This window comes from Macaca thibetana, chromosome 19, assembly GCF_024542745.1.
Source record: "Macaca thibetana thibetana isolate TM-01 chromosome 19, ASM2454274v1, whole genome shotgun sequence".
Classification (NCBI taxonomy): domain Eukaryota; kingdom Metazoa; phylum Chordata; class Mammalia; order Primates; family Cercopithecidae; genus Macaca; species Macaca thibetana.
In genome coordinates this window covers 7325919-7345780 of record NC_065596.1, presented here as the reverse complement: position 1 = coordinate 7345780, position 19862 = coordinate 7325919, and the positions used below count along the sequence as shown (strand labels likewise).

Below are 19862 nucleotides of genomic sequence, written 5' to 3'. Positions count from 1 at the left end.
CGGGGGGGGAGGGGCGGCGGGTGCGCGCCGGGGCCGGTCGCCGCGCCCCCTGGGTCCCCCGGCGCCCGCGGCTGCCGCTCCGGGCCTGCAGGGCCGCTGGGCCGGCGCCTCTGGAGCTGCCGCTCCCGCTGCGGCCGCTCCCGCCTGGCCTGGGCCTGCGCCTGAGCCCGAGCCTCGCTCTCGCCGCCGCCACCGCCGCCGACCCCGCGCGCCGGCCTCGCGCTGCGGCCGGTTTGACACACAGCGTTCCATTCGCGGGGCGGGCGGGGGGCGGGGGCGGGGGCAGGGGCGCGCGCCGCGGGCTGGGGGCGGGCGCTCGTTGCCCCGGCGACGGCCGCCCTTATAAGGGCATGGGTGGCCGCTCGCGGCGCCGGGCGAACGGGCCGGCGGGAGGGACGGGGGCCGAGCGCGGGGCCGCGGGGCCTGACCCTCCTCCGCCTCCCTCTGCCCCTCCCCCCCGCACCCCCGCCCTCGCCCTCGCCCGGCTTCAGCCTTAACCCCTGCCGGGCCGCGGCGGGAGCCTGAACCGCGCCTGCCCTCTGCCCTTCCTCGAGCCTCACCAAGATGTCTGTCCAAGGCCCTCCCCTCCACCTCTGGCCTTGGACGTTGGGTCGCTCGATCACCCTCGAGGCGCCCCTCGGAACCTCCCCCCACCCCACCGTTCCCGGCAAAGCAATGATGGGGGGCCAGTGGCACCCGGGGGGGGCACGCCCCTGCGCAAGACACACGCGCGCATGAGACACACACACACGCGCGCACACACACACACACACACACACACACACACATATCCTAGATTGTGTTTGCTTCCTCTTCCAGAAAGTCGCCGCGTCTGACCCCCACCCCACCCTTTCTCTGCTCGGGTTAACACCTGGTGCCCGGAATCTCCAGGGGGAAGGGATGTTGTGGTCTGAGACCGGCTGGCCGGGGCCGCGAGGTCAGGGGGCCCCTCTGCAGAATTTCTGGCCTCCGGGGGCAGGGCGCCCACCCGCCCCGCGCGGCTGGAGGCGACAGGCATGCCCACCAGCCCTGCCGGGGTCCTGCCCCTTTTCCCTTTTCATTTCCTTTTCTTTCTGTGCTTTGCAGAAAGGGCTTGGCCTGGCGGCCGGCTGGACTGCAGATGTCTCTTCCAGGCGCCCTGGAGCCTCGCAGCTGCCGCCACCTCCAACTCACCCCATCCCCCAGAACCGGGGCTGGGGCCCGCCTGACCAGCATTTATTAAGCACCCTTTGTATGCGAAGTCCGGGCTGGCGAGCTGGAAAAGCCCGAGCCTCTGGCTCTGGACAGGTTAACCTTTAACCGGCTGGAAAAGTTCTTCCAGGAGTGACCTTTCACCTCGGAGTCTTGCGGCCCCAGCCACCCAGACTGTGGTCCCACCCCACCCTGAGCCCAGAGCTGGACACCAGAGCATGCAGCTGGGCCTCTGAGAGCTCCGGCCAGGACTGTGCCCTCTGCGCACCTCCTCCTCTGCCTCCCAGAGCCCCGATGAGACTTGAAGAATTGCCCTCCCTGGAGTAGGGGGAAAGATGCTTAGAGATCTCCCAACACTTAAAAAGAAACTGAGGTTCTGGGAGAGCCATGCACACCCAGCCCTGGGCCTCTCGACCTGTTCCAGGGACGTTCTGGCTGCCTGCAAGGTGGAGGAGGAGGCGTTAGTAAATACAGAAAGCAGGAAGGACTAGGATTAGACATGAGCAAGGACTTCCCGTGGGTCTAGAGTCGGGTTCTGCCTACAGCCTGATGTAATCCCTGCTGGGAGAGAGGAAGGCGTGGGTGGGCAGAGAAGACCCTTTGGTTCTGAGGCTGCATGGGAATGCGACTGGTAATTTGTGAGGACAGGGATCCTAGGCCCCTTGCCTGGACCTGCTAGGATGTTTGGTGGGGAGCACTGGGGTGGAGGTCTCACCGAAGGGATTGAAAAGAGACTTCGATGAGAGACAGACAGGCGCTGTGGCTCACGCCTGTAATCCCAGCACTTTGGGAGGCCGAATCAGGAGGATCTCTTGAGGCCAGGAGTTAAAGACCAGCCGGTGCAATAAAATGAGACTTGTCTTGAGCCCAGGTGTTCAAGGCTGCAGTGGGTTATAATCACGTCACTCCACTCCAGCCTGAGCAAGACCCTGTCTCAAAAAAAAAAAAAAAAAAAAAAAAAAAAAGAAGAGGGAGGGAAGACTCAAGGAATCGGAGGATTGTGAAGGGGAGGGAGCAGAGAACTAGGTTTGAGGGAGACAAGTCTTGCGAGGGGGCTGAGGGCTGGGTGGGAGACAGGTGAAGAAAGACCACCGTGCAGATCCCAGAAACTCCAGTAGTACCAGTCCCAAAGGCTGCCCCACCCCCTCACAGTAGCCTGGCCACCCCTGTGCCCCCTGGGACCCGCCTGGGGGTGGATCGAGGTTCTACTCCACCTCCCTGACCCCTGCCCGCGGCCCTGCGGTAACATTTGACCTTGCGGCGGCCGCAAACTGGGGACAAAGGGGCCTAGGCCCATCTGCCGAGGGAGCACCAGTGGGAATGGCCAGATCCTGCTGGGGCAGCCTGGGAACCTGTCCCCCACCCCCCCCACCGCCACATGTGACCTTGGCTCCCTTTGCCCCCTCCACAGGCAACTACCTGGTGGGACCAAGAACACAGGGGCTTAGATTCTGGGGGTTGGCGGGATACAGAGAAGAAATTCCGCTTCTCTGCCCCACCCCAAAACGAGCAAGGTGGTCTGCCTCCGTTTCCCTGCTTTTTTCAAAGTTGGCCCAAGTCCAGGAACAGCGTGTAGGTCGGAAGGTCACTAGCCCCAGACCTCGCTGGAGGGGACTGTGCTCCCTACCATACTTCTTGTTCTGTTTCTGGGGTCAGGTTGACTGGATTCGAGTCCAGGCCGCTGACTGGCGCTGATCTCAGGCTGGCGTGGTCCTGCCCTGGGAGAGGCGGTGAACACACCTGCACAGGTGAGGCGTGGAGCACCCGCCCCCAAGGCTGGGAATGAAAACCTTTCTAATCCCCGTCTTGGGTTTCAGCTGCCGCCCTGAAGGGGGACAGCTGGCCACTAATCCAAGCCTGGCTGGATCATTCCAAGCTCCCCTTTCCCGGACTCAGCCAGTTCTGGTGTGGAGGGGCGGGGAGATATGGCTTATGCAAATGACGTGCTAATCCATTGCCTGCTATTAACCTGACACTTCCCACAGCTCCTGGGCCCCCAGGAGAAAGCTGGAACTGGCCCCCATTGGCATTCGTTCTGAGTTTCTCTTGAAGTACAATGCCACCTGAGTCCCAGACTGTTACCTTTGCTATGCCTGTCCCCCACCCAGAAACCCTTTACCTTATTTTATTTATTTATTTTTGAAACAGACTCTCCTATTTTGCCTAAGCTGGTCTTAAACCCCTGGGCTCAAGCAGTCCTCCTGCTTCAGCCTCCTGAGACACTGGGATTACAGGCAAGTTCGACTACATGGAGTCCAGAAACCCTTGACCTTAGCTTTGAGTTAGTAGCAACTCATCATCCTGAATCTGAACCATTCCAGCTTCAGTCTTCCCTCTGGAATATAGGCATCCTCCTTTTTGTTTTGTTTTGTGTTTTATTTATTTATTTATTTAGAGACAGAGTTTTGCTCTTGTTGCCCAGGCTGAAAAGCATTGGCGCTATCTCAGTTCACTGCAACTCCCGCCTCTCAGGTTCAAGCAATTATCCTGCCTCAGCCTCCCTAGTGGCTGGGACTACAGGCATGCGCCACCACACTCAGCTAATTTTTGTATTTTTAGTAGAGACGGCGGTTTCACCATGTTGGCCAAGCTGGTCTCAAACTCCTGACCTCAGGTGATCCTCCCTGCCTCGGCCTCCCAAAGTGCTGGGATTACAGGCATGAACCACCACATCCGGCCTGTTTTTGTTGTTGTTGTTTGAGACGGACTCTCGCTTTGTCACCAGGCTGGAGTGCAGTGGCGCAACCTCGGCTCACTGCAACCTCCGACTCCCTGGTTCAAGTGATTCTCCTGCCCCAGCCTCCCAAGTAGCTGGGATTACAGGCATGCACCACCACGACCAGCTAATTTTTGTATTTTTAGTACAGATGGGGTTTAACTATGTTGGACTTTATCTTTTGACCTTGTGATCCACCCGCCTTCACCCGCCTTGGCCTCCCAAAATGCTGGGATTACAGGCGTGAGCCACTGTGCCTGGCCCTGTTTTTTTTTTTTTTGAGACGGAGTCTCGCTCTGTCACCCAGGCTGGAGTGCAGTGGCACGATCTCGGCTCACTGCAAGCTCTGCTTCCTGGGTTCATGCCATTCTCCTGCCTCAGCCTCCTGAGTAGCTGGGACTACAGGTGCCTGCCACTGCGCCCGGCTAATTTTGTGTATTTTTAGTAGAGACAGGGTTTCACCGTGTTAGCCAGGATGGTCTCCATCTCCTGACCTCATGATCTGCCCACCTCAGCTTCCAAAAGTGCTGGGATTACAGGTGTGAGCCACCGCACCCGGCCTGTTTTGTGTTTTTGAGACAAGGTCCTATTCTGTCACCCAGACTGGAGTGCAGTGGCGTGATCTCAGCTCACTGCAATGTCTGCCTCCCGGGTTCAAGCAATTATCCTGCCTCAGCCTCCTGAGTAGCTGGGACTACAGGCATGCACCACCACACCCAGCTAATTTTTGTATTTTTAGTAGAGACAGGGGTTTTGCCATGTTGGCCAAGCTGGTCTCAAGCTCCTGACCTCAGGTGATCCTCCCCGCCTCAGCCTCCCAAAGTGCTGGGATTACAGGCATGAGTCACCACACCCAGCCTGTTTTGTTTTTTTGAGACAGGGTCTTACTCTGTCACCCAGACTGGAGTGCAGTGGTGTGATCTCAGCTCACTGCAACCTCTGCTTCTCAAGCTCAAGTGATCCTCCCACTTTAGCCTCCTAGATAGCTTTATAGGCACATGCCACCATGCCTGGCTAATTTTTGTATTTTTTTTTTTTGTAGACATGGGGTTTTACCACGTTGTCCAGGCTAGTCTTGAACTCCTGGGCTCTAGTGATCCACCCACGTGGATCTCCCAAAGTGCTGGGATTACAGGCGTGCACCACTGCGCCCGGCCCCCTTCAGGAAAATCTGCCAGCCAAACCCAGCATCTCCTTGGGAAGGAGCTGCCAGGAGAAGCTTTGTCCAGTCCCCATGAATCCCTCCCTGGGCTTCGGGAGACAGGCCAGTTGGAACTTCAGCTGTGGCTATGCAACCTCACGGACCTCCAAAATTCGTCAGTCCCAGAGACCTGGTCCCACAGCCCAGGTTGCTTCTGGCCTGACCCCACTGATGTGAAGTTCACATTCCACTTGGTGCCAGGCCAAAGACACCCAAGTCTTTCTGCATTGCGTGGCCACACCCATCAGGCCCTGGACACCCATGTGCACCAGCTTCCCTCATGCCAAATGTGCCCCAACACGCCAAATCATGCAACATGACATGATGTCACTCCAGGATAGTTTATGACATGCCACAGCGGTCTGGCATGTCCAGACATGGCTGGGTAAGGGGCCTACAGAACGGTATCCCCAAGCTGGGGAGGCGGGAGGGGCGGCCTGGGTTTCCCCAGGGCCCTTGCAGTGGCTTCGAGCACCGCCACCTCCTCAGCCTGCTGAGCCTCCATGAGTGCCATCTGCTGCTCCAACTTCCGGCATTGCTCTTCCTGCTTCCGGTGGGCTCCTCGCAAGGCCAGGACCAGGGCGCTGGAAGGGGTGGGTGGCTGGGTCAAGAAATAGCCCCCGACTCCACCCAAGGCAGGGGCCATGTACTCCCACTCCCAGAATGGGGGCTTTTTCACATTGGGTCTCCCAGGGTCCCAGCTAACTGGTCTTTTTGTTGTTGTTGTTGTTTGAGACAGAATTTCGCTCTTGTCGCCCAGGCTGGAGTGCAATGGTAAGATCTCCCCTCACTACAACCTCTGCCTCCTGGGTTCAAGCAGTGCTCCTGCCTCAGCCTCCCAAGTAGCTGGGATTACAGGTACCCGCCACCATGCCCAGCTAATTTTTTTGTATTTTTTAATAGAGACAGGGTTTCACCATGTTGCCTAGGCTGGTCTTGAACTCCTGACCTCAGGTGATCCGCCTGCCTTGGCCTCCCAAAGTGCTGGGATTACAAGTGTGAGCCACTGTGCCCAGCCTGTTTTTTCTTGTTGTTGTTTTTTTGAGACGGAGTTTTGCTCTTGTTGCCCAGGCTGGAGTGCAATGGCCTGATCTTGGCTCACTGCAACCTCTGTCTCCCAGGTTTAAGCGATTCTCCTGCCTCAGCCTACCAAGTAGCTGGGATTACAGGCATGCGCCACCACGCCTGGCTAATTTTGTATTTTTAGTAGAGATGGGGTTTCTCCATGTTGGTCAGGCTGGTCTCGAACTCCCGGCCTCAGGTGATCTGCCTGCCTTGGCCTCCCAAAGTGCTGGGATTTCAGGCATGAGCCACTGTGCCTGGCCCAGCCTGTTGTTTCTTTTTTTGAGACAGAGTCTTGCTCTGTCGCTCAAGCTGGAGTGCAGTGGTGTGATCTCTGCTCACCGCTACCTCCAACTCCTGGGTTTAAGCAATTCTCCTTTCTTCCAAGTAGCTGGAATTACAGGCATGTGCCAAGATGCCCAGCTAATTTTTGTACTTTTAGTAGAGATGGGGTTTCACCACATTGGCCAGGCTGTCTCAAACTCCTGACCTCAGGTGATCTGCCAGCCTCAGCCTCCCAACATGGGATTACAGGTATGAGCCACTGTGCCTGGCCTTTATTGCCTATTTTGGGGCAGCGGGGAAGGCTAAGGCCCAGAGAGAGCCAGGGATACTTCTGAGATCCTGGTGGGGGATGGTGCCAGGGGGATTGGAGGGATGCAGAACAGGGGTCCCACCTGTGGGCTTTGCATAAATCCCTGTTCAGCTCGGCACTCTGAGACCGTCTGGCTCGCCCCTTCTGAGCCACCCGTTCCAGCTCCCTGCGCAGAGACTGCAGCTGCTCCCGCAGGTCCAGCGTCCTGTTGCGAAGGGGAAGAGGAGGGCTCACAGCCCTAGCCCATCCTATTTCCCACGTCTCCTCCTACCCACCTGCCCACAGTATTGTCATGTAAACACACCTGTACACAGGGGTACACCTTAGCTTCTGCTGCAGACAGCCCCCCCGGGGGCTGTCACATAGGCTGCCCATCCCCACCCAGCCACACACCTGGTGAGCGATGCTGCCAGTTCCTGGGCTAACTTCTCTGGGTCCCAGGCCCTGCCCACCTGGCCACCATCAATGCCACTGGTGCCACCAGGGACAGCAGGAAGGCCCTAAGGGAGAGAGAAGACAACAAAGTGACATTAACCTGGGCCAAGTCCGTGCTTGGCCCTCACTGGACATTGAAGCTGCCCAGACAGTGGCAGCTGCTATGCTCTCAGAGACCCCCGTCTGGTTCCATACCCCAATAAGAGCGAAATTATACTCTGATAAGGGAAATATCTTATTTAATTTAAAAAAAATTTTTTTTTTTTTTTTTGAGACAGAGTCTCACTCTGCCACCCAGGCTGGGGTACAGTGGCACGATCTTGGCTGACAGCAACTTCTGCCTCCCAGGTTCAAGCGATTCTCCTGCCTCAGCCTTTCAAGTAGTTGGCATTACAGACATATGCCACCAGACCTGGCTACTGTTTGTATTTTTAGTAGAGACGGGGTTTCACTATGTTGGCCAGGCTGGTCTCGAACCTCATCTCTAAAAATAAAATTTAGGGGCCAGGTGTGGTAGCTCACGCCTGTAATCCCAGAACTTTGGGAGGCCGAGACGGGTGGATCACTTGAAGTCAGGAGTTCAAGACCAGCCTGGCCAACATGGTGAAACTCTGTCTCTACTAAATATACAAAAATTAGCTTGGCATGGTGGCAGACCCCTGTAATCCCAGCTACTCAGGAGGCTAAGACAGGAGAATCGCTTGAACTTGGGAGGCGGAGGTTGCAGTGAGCCGAGATTGTGCCACTGCACTCCAGCCTGGGCAACAGAGCGACACTCCGTCTCTAAATAAATAAATAAATAAATAAACATTTGGGCACAGTGGCAGACGCCTTTAATCCCGGCTACTTGGGAGGCTGAGGCAGGAGAATTGCTTGAATCCGGGAGGCGGAGGCTGCAGTGAGCTAAGACTGCACTATCGCACTCCAGCCTGGGCGACAAGAGCAAAACTCTATCTCAAAAAATAAATAAATAAAGAGAGATGAGGTCTCGCTCTGTGGCCCAGGCTGGAGTGAAATGACGTAATTGTGGCTCACTGAAGCCTCCAACTCCTGGGTTCAAGTGATTCTCCCACCTCAGCCTCCCCAGTAGCTGGGACCACCCTGCCTGGGTAACCTGATAAGGGAAATAAATAACAGGAAACCTCATCTGAAGTCACTCCAGGAGGGCTTCCTTGAGGAGGTGATGTCTAACTGAGATCTACAGGAGGTCAAGGACTTTATGACACAAAGAGGGAAGTTCCTGGCAGGGACACAGAATGTACAAAGGCTTGGAGGTGGGAGAGATGATTCAAAGAGCTGCATTAAGGACAGGCGCAGCGACTCATGCCTGTAATCTCAGCACTTTGGGAGGCGGAGGCAGGCGAAACATTTGAGGCCAGGAGTTCGAGACCAGCCTGGCCAACATGGTGAAACTGCATCTCTACAAAACATACAAAAATTAGCTAGATGTGGTGGTGTGTGTCTGTAATGCCAGCTACTCAGGAGGCTGAGACAGGAGAATCACTTGAACCTGGGAGGCGTAGGTTGCGGTGAGCAGAGATAGCAACATTGCATTCCAGCCTAGGCAACAAGAGCAAACCTCCGTCTCAAAAAAAAAAAAAAAAAAAAAAGGGGGTCTGTGATTGACAAGGGCTATGTTCTCATTAGTAAGCTACTACCCCTACCAGGTTCAGGCAGGGCGGCTCACCTGATACCACTCTTCCTCGTCCCCACTGCTGCCACCTCCGCTGCTATGTCCACCACTGCTGTTTGCCCCACCAGTCCGGAGCTCCGCCCGTTCCCACCGCAGCTGCTCCAGCAGGAGCACGTGAGCTGGACCCAGAGCTCGGAGGGCAGCCTCCCGCAGCTCTAGGCCCCGCTTCTCACGCCGCACCAGCTGCAGCCGAAGCATCAGGTCCGTCAGGGCCTCCTGCGGGACCAAGGAGAGGGGAGAGAATTTCTGCTTCTACCGTCAACTGCAGGGAAACTGAGGCCCCAAGAGGCACCCACTGAGGCCTATTCAGACAAAAACTGTGACCTTTGGCTGGGCACGGTGGCTCATGCCTGTAATCCTAGCACTTTGGGAGGCCGAAGTGGGTGGATTACCTGAGGTCAGGAGTTCGAGACCAGCCTGGCCAACATGGCGAAACCCCGTCTCCACAGAAAATACAAAAAATAGCCGGGTGTGGTGGTGCACAACTGTAATCTCAGCTACTCAGGAGGCTGAGGCAGGAGAATCACTTGAACCCGGTGGGGGCAGAGGCTGCAGTGAGCCGAGATAGCGCCACAGCACTTCAGCCTGGGTGAGAGCAAGACTCTGTCTCAAAAAAAAAAAAAAAAAAAAAAAAAACAAACTAGGACCTTCACCATGTTCTTTTTTTTTTTTTTTTTTTTGGTGAGACGGGGTCTCGCTCTGTCACCCAGGCTGGAGTGCAGTGGCCGGATCTCAGCTCACTGCAAGCTCCGCCTCCCGGGTTTATGCCATTCTCCTGCCTCAGCCTCCCGAGTAGCTGGGACTACAGGCGCCCGCCACCTCGCCCGGCTAGTTTTTTGTATTTTTTAGTAGAGACGGGGTTTCACCGGGTTCGCCAGGATCACCATGTTCTTGTGAAGTGGAAATATCTTCCTCCCATAAAAACCACAGCTGTGGCCAGGCGCGGTGGCTCAAGCCTGTAATCCCAGCACTTTGGGAGGCCGAGATGGGGGGATCACAAGGTCAGGAGATCGAGACCATCCTGGCTAACACGGTGAAACCCCGTCTCTACTAAAAAATACAAAAAAACAAAAAAACAAAACAAAACAAAACAAAACAAAAAGTAGCCAGGCAAGGTGGCGGTCTACTGTAGTCCCAGCTACTTGGGAGGCTGAGGCAGGAGAATGGCGTGAACCCGGGAGGCGGAACTTGCAGTGAGCTGAGATCCGGCCACTGCACTCCAGCCCGGGCGACAGAGCGAGACTCCGTCTCAAAAAAAAAAAAAAAAAAACCACAGCTGTAGAAATGGCATTTCCTAGAGGGCAAGTAGCTTACATAGGTCATAGAGCAGTTCTGTCAAAGCTTCTGGAGTTTCTCCAGCTTCAGAACCTCAAGGTTTTCATGCCAAGCTACAAACCCAAGACTGTGTTCTTTGCTCCCATCTCTTCCCATACGAAGGGCATTTTGGAGAGCCAGATTTGTAGTCTATTGAGACACTGAACCCCAGAAGACAAACTCCTATTAATCCCTCAAAACCCCAGTTCCAATTCTCCTTCACAATGTCTGCACCCAGCCCAGGAGAATTCTCCTTTGCTCCTTGATCCCCCAACCTCAGTAAAGGATTTTGTCCCATCAAGAAAAACTGACAGTGACCACAGCCCATTTGTACCCTTGTGGCCACCAGGTCCTGCTGAATTTGTGTCTTCTCCAGTCGGGGAAGAGCTGGGCCAGACTGGGTCCCCAGAATGGCCTGTACCATGGCTTCTGCACGGGGCACAGTGGGCATGGGTGCCAAGGTGGGGCCAGGCTCTGAGAGAATCTTCACTAGAGAACGGCGCTCCTGGAGACGCTGGACATAGCTTCGGAGCTGGAAAGCCACTTCCTGTGGTGTGGGCTTATCCACACTGCTGCCCTCAGGGCTACAGAAAACAGAAGATGTGCCTATGTTAACACCGGCAGGCATAGGTGGGTTAACTTCATGCCAATCCTGGTAGGGTCCATCATCTTCCATCTCACTGGCCACGACGGAGTCTTTGCCATCTGTGGTGGCCCCTGTCACACCAACGTACCCCACTAGGCACCATCTTCCATCAAGACCACGTTTTGGTCAGGTGTGGTGATGCACGCCTGTAACCCCAGCACTTTGGGAGGCTGAGGCGGGAGGATTGCTTGAAGCCAGAAGTTTGAGAGCAGCATAGGCAACAGAGTGAGAATCCGTCTTTATAAAATAATTAGCTGGGGCTGGGCACGGTGCCTCACGCCTGTAATCCCAGCACTTTGGGAGGCAGAGGCAAGTGGATCACCTGAGGTCGGGAGTTCGAGACCAGCCTGACCAATATGGAGAAACCCCATCTCTACTGAAAATTCAAAATTAGCCAGGCATGATAGTGGGAGCCTGTAATCCCACCTACTCGGGAGGCTGAGGCAGGAGAATCGCTTGAACCTGGGAGGCGGAGGTTGCAGTGAGCCGAGATCAGACTATTGGACTCCAGCCTGGGTGACAAGAGTGAAAATTCGTCTCAAAACAAAACAAAAACCAGGGTCTTGGCCAGGCGCGGTGGCTCAAGCCTGTAATCCCAGCACTTTGGGAGGCCGAGACGGGCAGATCACGAGGTCAGGAGATCGAGACCATCCTGGCTAACACGGTGAAACCCTGTCTCTACTAAAAAATACAAAAAAATAGCCGGGCGAGGTGGCGGGCGCCTGTAGTCCCAGCTACTCGGGAGGCTGAGGCAGGAGAATGGCGCAAACCCGGGAGGCGGAGCTTGCAGTGAGCTGAGATCCAGCCACTGCACTCCAGCCTGGGCGACAGAGCCAGACTCCGTCTCAAAAAAAAAAAAAAAAAAAAAAAAAAAAACCAGGGTCTCACTCTGTCACCCAGGCTGGAGTGCAGTGGTGCAATCTCAGCTCACTGCAGCCTCCACCTCCCAGACTCAAGGCTTCCTCCCACCTCAGCCTCCCAAGTAGCTGGGACTACATGGGCACACCCGGCTAATTTATTTGTAGTTTTGGTAGAAAAGGACTTTTGCCATGTTACAAGGGCTGGTCTTGAACTACTGAGCTCAAGCGATCTGCCTGCCTTGGCCTCCTAAAGTGCTGGGATTACAGGCGTGAGCCACTGTGCCCGGCTGTGGGTGCCAGTTTTAACCAGTAGGCATCATTATCCATCTTCACGCCAACTGCAATATCTGTCAACCACCATGCTAACTTTGTCAAGTAGCAACAGGCCAACTGCAGTTGAGCCTCATGTCAACCAACTACAGTGTGCTCCATACCGACCTTGCTGGACACAGCCACACCAAGCCCCCAAACATGGTGAGTTCTGGGAGCCCCATTCCCCAGTCAAGACCCCACTCCTCAACCAGGCCAGTTCCCAGGGTTCCGGGGAGGTACCTTGGCTGTGGATTCTGCCGTGCCCCTGCATCCATGGTGGCCTCCTCTTGTGCCAGCAGCCTCCATGCTTCCTCTTCAGCTGCTTGCAGGTCACTCGTGGGGGCTTCGTCTCCTGCTTCTGAATTGGCCTCCCGCAGAGCAAGAAGAACCCTGTATGCCTCTTCACAGTGCTCACTGTGGGACACTGGTTCTGAGTGCTTCAGGACACTCAGCTTGGCTGGGTGCAATGGCCCTCACCTGTAGTCCTAGCACTTTGGGAGGCTGAGGCGGGAGGATTACCTGAGGTCAGGAGTTCGAGACCAGCCTGACCAACATGGTGAAACCCCGTCTCTACTAAAAATACAAAGATTAGCAAGGTGTGGTGGTACGCACCTGTAGTTCCAGCTACTCAGGAGGCTGAGGCAGGAGAATCGCTTGAACCAGGGAGGTGGAGGTTGCAGTGAGCCAACAGGGCACCACTGCACTCCAGCCTGGGTGACAGAGCTAGACTCTGTCTCAAAAAAAAAGAAAGAGAGAAAAAAAAATGCTTAGCTACATCTCACTCTATAGGTGCCAGTCCCCACTTGCTCCTGAACTCCTCTTCTCCCCACTGTCCTCAACTCTGGAAGCATGTAGACTCCCTTACCAACCCTGAACTAAAATTGCCTTAAGTTAATTTCTGGGCCAGGCAAGGTGGCTCACACCTGTAATCCCAGCCCTTTGGGAGGCCGAGTCGAGCGGATCATGATGTCAGGAGTTCGAGACTAGCCTGGCCCATATGGTGAAACCCATCTCTACTAAAAATACAAAAATTAGCTGGGTATAGTGGCATACACCTGCAATCCCAGCTACTCAGGAGGCTGAGACATGAGTGTCATTTGAACCCAGGAGGCAGAGGTTGCAGTGAGCTGAGATCTCGCCACTGCATTCCAGCCTGGGTGACACAGCAAGACTCTGTCCCAAAAAAAAAAAAAAAAATTAATTTCTGAAGTGGGGAAGGTGCTCTCCAGTGAGGGTTCTGTGGATTGGGGCCATCCTCAGAAAGCCCATTCCCTCCCCAGCTGGTGACATCACTGGCAGGGTGCACTGACCTGTACTGCAAGGCCAGATGCAATGCTGTGGCCTCAGCCTCCCGCTGGCCTAGCTGCATGCTGAGGCCCTCACAGTGGCCCTTGTATCCCTGGAGCACAGCCGATAGCAGACGGTTAAAGCATTTGAGCTTCTCAATGCTCCTGTCCCCGAAGGTGGGGAAGAGGGAAAGTCAGAGGCCTTCTAAGGCAGTCAGGCCTCAATTTCCACCCTTACCCTCCCTCCTGTTGCAGCTTCAGACTCCAGGCCTTCTAACTCAGCTGGAGGAGGTGCCTGTGCCCTTATGAGCTCAGCATTTGAGTCTCTTACCCTCGGAGTTGCTCCATCTGGGCTTCCATGATGTGCATCTCAGGACTGAGGGGCTGGGTGGGAAGAGACCCAAGGATCTGAGTGCTGGAATGGCTGCGGAGGCGCCGAAGCAGGGGGTGAGCCAGGGAGAAGGAGTCCTGCCAAGAACAGGTGATGTAATTGACCCCAATTGTCACCAAGAGCCTGGGATGGTAGGCATTTTGCAACCCCAGAAGCTGTTGGATCCCATGACAAAGATTTGAGTCTCATCCCCCTGAAGACTAAGGACATCAAGACCATGGGATTGAACTTCTCACACTCACCTGAGTCTCCCAGGGTTCCCTGTCTGCCTCAGAGCTGGTAGAACCACTGCCTGAGCCACCTGCTTGGCTGTGGGAAAGACGTGGGAAGGGCTCCAGCCTCAAGAGGGAATTCTGCAACTCCTGAACCTGGGAAGGATGAGGGGGAATGTCAGGCCTAGGGGCTGAAACCAACCACCAGCCTTCCCTCCCCAAGGCCTGTTCTTGGGGAAGTGGCAAGAACCCTAGCTGGAAGGCAGGAGGCTTGGATACTTAGCCTGCCAAAAATCTCACTATCTGACCTTGGGAATGTTTGCCAGCTGCTGAGGATTTTATTTTTCCCAGCAGAAAAATGGGCCCCACTGTGGAGGAAAATGAATCCCTGGACTGGGCTCCCATAGCCCCGAATTTTCCTACCAGCCTGAGATGAGGGTTTCCCTCTCAATACTTCATTCAGCCACATGACTTTTCTATTTTTATTTTTATTTTTGAGATGGAGTCTTGCTGTGTCACCCAGGATGGAATGCAGTGGCACAGTCTCAGCTCACTGCAACCTCTGCCTCCTGGGTTCAAGTGATTCTCCTGCCTCAGCCTCCTGAGTAGCTGGGATTATGGGCATCTGCCATCATGCCTGACAAATTTTTGTATTTTCAGTAGAGATGGGGTTTCACCATGTTGGCCAGGCTGGTCTCAAACTCCTGACCTCAGTTGATCACCTGCCTCAGCCTCCCTAAGTGCTGGGATTACAGGCATGAGCCACTGCACCCGGCAGCCACATGGCTTTAAATGCCACCTACATGCTAAGGATGCTCAAGTGTCTCCCTCCTGCCCTGCTGTCTCCCCTGAGCCCTGGACTCAGACATACAGCTGCTCCCTTGAGGACCCCACGTGGATGTCTCATGGGCACTGGAGCTTATCAAGGGCTAAAGAGATCTGGTCACCACCAGCCAAACCTGCCTACCCTGTAGCTCCTCCATCTCTCCCTTCTAGTGCTTCAGGTCCCAAAGCCTGAAGTTCTCTCTAGCCTTCATGCTCACACCTGTCAGTTCCATCTTCCACATCACCCAGAATCCGTCCGCATCTCTCCGCCTCCACAACCTCCACCATCCTGCGTGTCTGGACCAGTGAAGTCACCTCCTGGCTCTCCAAGAGTCCACCCTCACCCTCTCAGACTGTTCCTACCTCTGCCACCAGAGGGCGCCTCTGAACACCTGCGTCGAGCACGGCCTCCTCTGCTCAGAACCCTCCGGGGCTCTCACCTTAATCAGAGCAAAGCCCAAGTGAAGTGCCTCCTTGCAGCCCACGAGGCCCTGCGCCATCTGCATTTGTCCTCCCTCTGTTCTGGCTCCCCACACTCTCCCTGTTACGCCCTGTGTTCCAGCCACACTGGCGTCCTTCGGGTTCCTTGAACAGGCTAGTCATGCTGCCACCCCAGGGCCTGATCTCACCACCCTCAGTTTTCTTTCTTTTTTTTCTTTTCTTTTCTTTTCTTTTTTTTTTTTTTTTTTTTTTTTGAGAGTTTTCCTCTGTCGGTCAGGCTGGAGTGCAATGGCGGGATCTCGGCTCACTGCAACTTCCGCTTCCTGAGTTCAAGCAATTCTCCTGCCTCAGCCTCCCGAGTAGCTGGGACTGGGACTACCAGTGCATGCCAGCATGCCCGACTAAATTTTTTTGTATTTTTAGTAGAGATGGGGTTTCACCGTGTTAGCCAGCATGGTCTCGATCTGCTGACCTTGTGATCTGCCCACCTCGGCCTCCCAAAGTGTTGGGATTACAGGCGTGAGCCACCGTGCCTGGCTTTTTTTTTTTTTTTTTTTTTTTTTTTTGAGACAGTCTCTCTCCGTCACCCAGGCTGGAGTGCAGTGGTGCGATCTCGGCTCACTGCAAGCTCCGCCTCCTAGGATCAGGCGATTCTTGTGCCTTAGCCTCCCTGGTAGCTGCAGAATTGTGTCAAGCAATTCTCCTGCCTCAGCCTCCTGAGTAGCTGGGATTACAGGCACGTGCCACCACACCTGGCTAATTTTTGTATTTTTAGTAAAGACAGGGTTTCACCATATTGGTCAGGCTGGTCTCTAACTCCTGGCCTCAAGGGATCCACCCACCTTGGCCTCCCACAGTGCTGGTGTAGATTACAGGCATGAGCCACCGCACCCAGCCAACCTGACTGATTTTTTTTTTTTTTTTTTTTAGACAGAGTCTCACTCTGTTCCCCAGACTGGAGTACATTGATGTGATCTCAGCTCACTGCCACCTCCATCACCCGGGTTCAAGTGATTCTCCTGCCTCAGCCTCCTGAGTAGCTGGAATTACAGGCATATGCCACCACACCTGACTTTTATTTATTTATTTATTTTTATTTTTAGTAGAGATGGGGTTTCACCATGTTGGCCAAGCTGGTCTTGAACTCCTGACTTTGTGATACGCCCACCTCAGCCTCCCAAAGTGCTGGGATTACAGGTGTGAGCCACCGTGCCTGGCCAACCTGGCTGATTTTTATTTTTTATTTTTTGCAGAGGTAGGGGTCTTGCTGTGTTGCCCAGGCTGGTCTTGAACTCCTGGCCTCAAAGGATCCTCGTGCCTCCATCTCCCAAAGTGCTGGGATTATAGGCGTGAGCCACCACACCCAGCCTCAAAAGGTTTTTGGAATGAACAGATGAATGAATATTGCCTACATCGGGCCTGCCTCCTCCCTCAGACAGAGAGCCACATAGGACTCAGGATGGCCCCACTCACCTCTTTCTGCAGTGTCTCCTTCTCAGCTCGGATGGCCTCCAGGGAGGCCTGCGTGCGGACCAGCTCATCCTCTCGGCTACTCAGGGCCAGCCGGAGCCAGGCATTCCTCTCAGCCAGGCGAGCTGCCTCTCGCTGGCTGCTCCCTGCCCCTTCCTGCTTCCCAAGGGGACCTGGTCCCCCTTTGCTTGTGTCTTCCAACTCCATTGGCCCAGGATGGCTGGAGGGCCGGTGGCGCCAGGCTGCAGCCGCTGCCTCCAGGGAGCTCAGAGCGTGCTGGAGGGTCTGAAACACATCGGGGGCCCCAATCCCAGGGGGCACAGTCTCCTTGTACTGTAGGGCTGCTTCTGGGGCCTGGTAGGCTTCCACTGCAGGTTTGTGGGGCACCTCGGGGGCTGAGGCCAGTCCCCTGCCAGAGCCCCCATCCGTCTTCTTGTCGGTCCTGTGGACACCAACTCAGGCACTTGAGTCGCTTCATGCTGGGCAGGGAATTCTTTTTTATTTTTTGAGACAGAATCTCACTCTGTTGCCCAGGCTGGAGTGCAGTGGTGCGATCTCAGCTCACTGCAACCTCCACCTCCTGGGTTCAAGTGATTCTCCTGCCTCAGTCCCCCAAGTAGCTGGGATTACAGGTGCCCACCACCACACCCGGCTAATTTTTGTATTTTTAGTAGAGACAGGGTTTCACCATGTTGGCCAGGCTGATGTCAAACTCCTGACCTCAGGTGATTCGCCCGACTTGGCCTCCCAAAGTTCTGCGATAACAGGCATGGGCCACAACGCTCAGCCCAGGGCAGGGAATTCTTAGGGCTTAAACTTCATGGTCTTCGGGAGGTGTGAGCGGGGCAGAGTTGGCAAGAGCTGCGTGTTCTGGGACTTGCATCCCAGGGAGAGACTGGGAGGCTGGGAATTCAGGGAAGAGGCTGGACAGAGGTGGTGGAGAAGTTGGAGGGGAGACCTGGGGCTACGAAGCAGAGTGAATAGTAAGTTGGACTGTGACGGGCACTGGGAAAGTCCTGAAGGTGAGAGACAGAAGATTCTGGAAATGGAGTCTTCTGGGGCAGCGACTCACACTTGTAATCCCAGCACTTTCAGAGGCCGAAGTGGGGGGATCACCTGAGGTCAGGAGTTCAAGACCAGCCTGGCTAACGTGGCAAGACCCTGTCTCACTAAAAATACAAAAATTAGCTGGGTGTGGTGGCACACACCTGTAATCCCAGCTACTCGGGAAGCTGAGGCTCCCGCTTGAACCCAGGAGGCAGAGGTTACTGTGAGTGGAGACTGTACCACTGCACTGCAGCCCGGGTGACAGAGCAAGACTCAAAAAAAAAGAAAAGAAAGTCAGGCTGAAGGCAACAGGGAGCTATGGTAGGTGTGTGAGCAGAGAGGGCACATCAGCAGATCTGCAGATGGCAAAGATGCATCTGGACTGGAGTGAAGGGCACAGACCAAGGGGGTCTTACCTGCTTCCTAGGCCTTGGCCACTGACCTCCTCCATGGGGCCCAGCTGTTCCAGCCTGGAGCTCACAGGAGGTGGGACAAAGCTGAGCTTGGAGCTCCCACTGGCTGTCTCAATCTCCTCTGAACTCTCAGCCACGGGGTCCAGTTCACCCTGCAAATGACCCCCGTGGCCCCGCTCTGAGCCAGGCAGGACGGGACCTTGGGGTCCCCAGGAGTTGGGTGTGGAGGGGAGAGGGTGACACTTACGGGTGGAGCATGCCTCCCTCGCCGGCTTCGGGGCCGCGTGGCCCGGGCACTCATTGCTGTCCAGAAGCCAGTGCTCTCTGAATGCTTCTCCTTCGTCAACCCCTAAAACCACAGCCTGCCATGACCTCTTGCCTTTGTTGTCCTGGACAAGAGACAACCTCAATTTCCTCTGCTGTGAAATGGGGCATTGACTACCCCTCAGGAAGGGATTTTGTGATCAATGTTGATTGGGCACATTTGAATGCCTCCCTGGACAGGCAGCTCACTACCTAACAAGGTTGTCTGGATCTCCCCCTTCTTCTCTGCCTTCTTTACCTTCACTACGTCTTTGTCCCCTTCCCTCCTCTCTTTGAGCCTGGAAATGCAATCTCAATAATTCCCTCTCCTCCGCGGCCCTCCTAAATGACGGGTTCAGCTCTCTCTACCTCTCTGATCTTCTGGGGGTAACTTGATCAGAGGCCTGAGTCCCTGGACACCGTCTTGGGGTCACTCTGGCCACTGCCTGGTCAGGCCTGGGCTGGCCAAGCCTGGCCTGGGAGGGACCAGGAAACAGGAACCCACTCCCCTGGTCATGTGACTTGTTATTGTGTTGTTTCCTTTTTGAGGACAGCAGCTTCCTGCAGCCCTAGCGGGGCACACATACCTGACTCCCAAGGTTTCAGCCCCTCCTCGTCTCAGCCTCCAAGCCCATGGCCCTTCTAGCTCTGACTCTTGGATTTTATTTCTCAAGATCTAGAATGGGCCGAGCACCATGGCTCACGCCTGTAATCCCAGGACTCTGGGAAGCTGAGGAAGGCAGATCGCTTGAGCCCAAGAGTTTAAGACAAGCCTGGGCAACATGGCAAGACCCCCGTCTCTACATAAAATATAAAAATTAGCCAGGAGTGGTGGCATATGCCTGTAGTCCCAGCTACTCGGGAGGCTGAGGTGGGAGGATTGCTTAACACCTGGAAGTTGAGGCTGCAGTGAGCCATGGTCACGCCACTGCACTCCAGTCTGGGTAACAAGGCAACACCCTGTCTCAAAAAGAAAGAAAAAAAAAAAAGAGCTAGAATGTTCCCCTGAGCTGATATGGCTTTTATTTTTATTTATTTATTTATTTTTTTTTGAGACGGAGTCTCGCTGTGTCTCCCAGGCTGGAGTGCAGTGGCGTGATCTCGGCTCACTGCAAGCTCCGCCTCCCGGGTTCACGCCATTCTCCCGCCTCAGCCTCCCAAGTAGCTGAGACTACAGGCGCCCGCCACCACGCCCGGCTAGTTTTTTTTGTATTTTTAGTAGAGACGGGGTTTCACCATGTTAGCCAGGATAGTCTCGATCTCCTGACCTCGTGATCCACCCGCCTCGGCCTCCCAAAGTGCTGGGATTACAGGCTTGAGCCACCGCGCCCGGCCTGATATGGCTTTTATTTGGCTCCCCTGTGAACTCTTCTTCTCTGCCTGTCTCTTCACTGTGGGCTGACAGTTCTCTTCTCGCTCCGTCGCCCAGGCTGGAGTGCAGTGGTGCGA

General features: G+C 55.1%; 2 protein-coding genes across 5 annotated transcripts in view; one reads left to right on the top strand and one right to left on the bottom strand.

The window, feature by feature from the left end:
• The window catches only part of MRPL34 (mitochondrial ribosomal protein L34), a 72430-nt gene that overhangs the window by 10664 nt on the left and 41904 nt on the right, over window positions 1-19862 (top strand). The window contains exon 1 of one of the 3 annotated variants that reach the window (XM_050769845.1): window positions 6-9. The exons of 1 other annotated variant lie outside the window; for it this stretch is intronic. The gene's annotated coding sequence lies outside the window, so the exon portion shown is untranslated. Of the gene's footprint in view, window positions 1-5; window positions 10-9882; window positions 9887-19862 lie in introns of those variants that run through there. One more of the 3 variants, XM_050769846.1, reaches the window with a different exon arrangement.
• On the bottom strand, window positions 5300-18908 carry USHBP1 (USH1 protein network component harmonin binding protein 1). 2 transcript variants are annotated; one of them, XM_050769534.1, is made up of 13 exons: window positions 18783-18908; window positions 18358-18459; window positions 18114-18262; window positions 16654-17092; window positions 13945-14070; window positions 13643-13779; window positions 13336-13476; window positions 12266-12439; window positions 10542-10791; window positions 8888-9109; window positions 7159-7265; window positions 6848-6970; window positions 5300-5692 (listed from the first exon to the last, which is right to left on the bottom strand). In XM_050769534.1, the coding sequence occupies exons 2-13, from the start codon at window positions 18409-18411 to the stop codon at window positions 5503-5505; spliced, it is 2112 nt and encodes a 703-aa protein (XP_050625491.1). In that variant the 5' UTR covers window positions 18412-18459; window positions 18783-18908; the 3' UTR covers window positions 5300-5502. The 2 variants fall into 2 exon arrangements, with proteins under 2 accessions (XP_050625491.1, XP_050625492.1); XM_050769535.1 differs by having other exon boundaries at window positions 18673-18864.

Coding starts and splice junctions, on each gene's coding strand:
- USHBP1 (XM_050769534.1), bottom strand. CDS start 18,411: ATGAGTGCCCGGGCCACGCGGCCCCGAAGCCGGCGAGGGAGGCATGCT. Junction 13,780..13,944: donor GGGAACCCTGGGAGACTCAG/GTGAGTGTGAGA, acceptor TGTTCTTGGCAG/GACTCCTTCTCCCTGGCTCA. Junction 13,477..13,642: donor CAGATGGAGCAACTCCGAGG/GTAAGAGACTCA, acceptor CTTCGGGGACAG/GAGCATTGAGAAGCTCAAAT.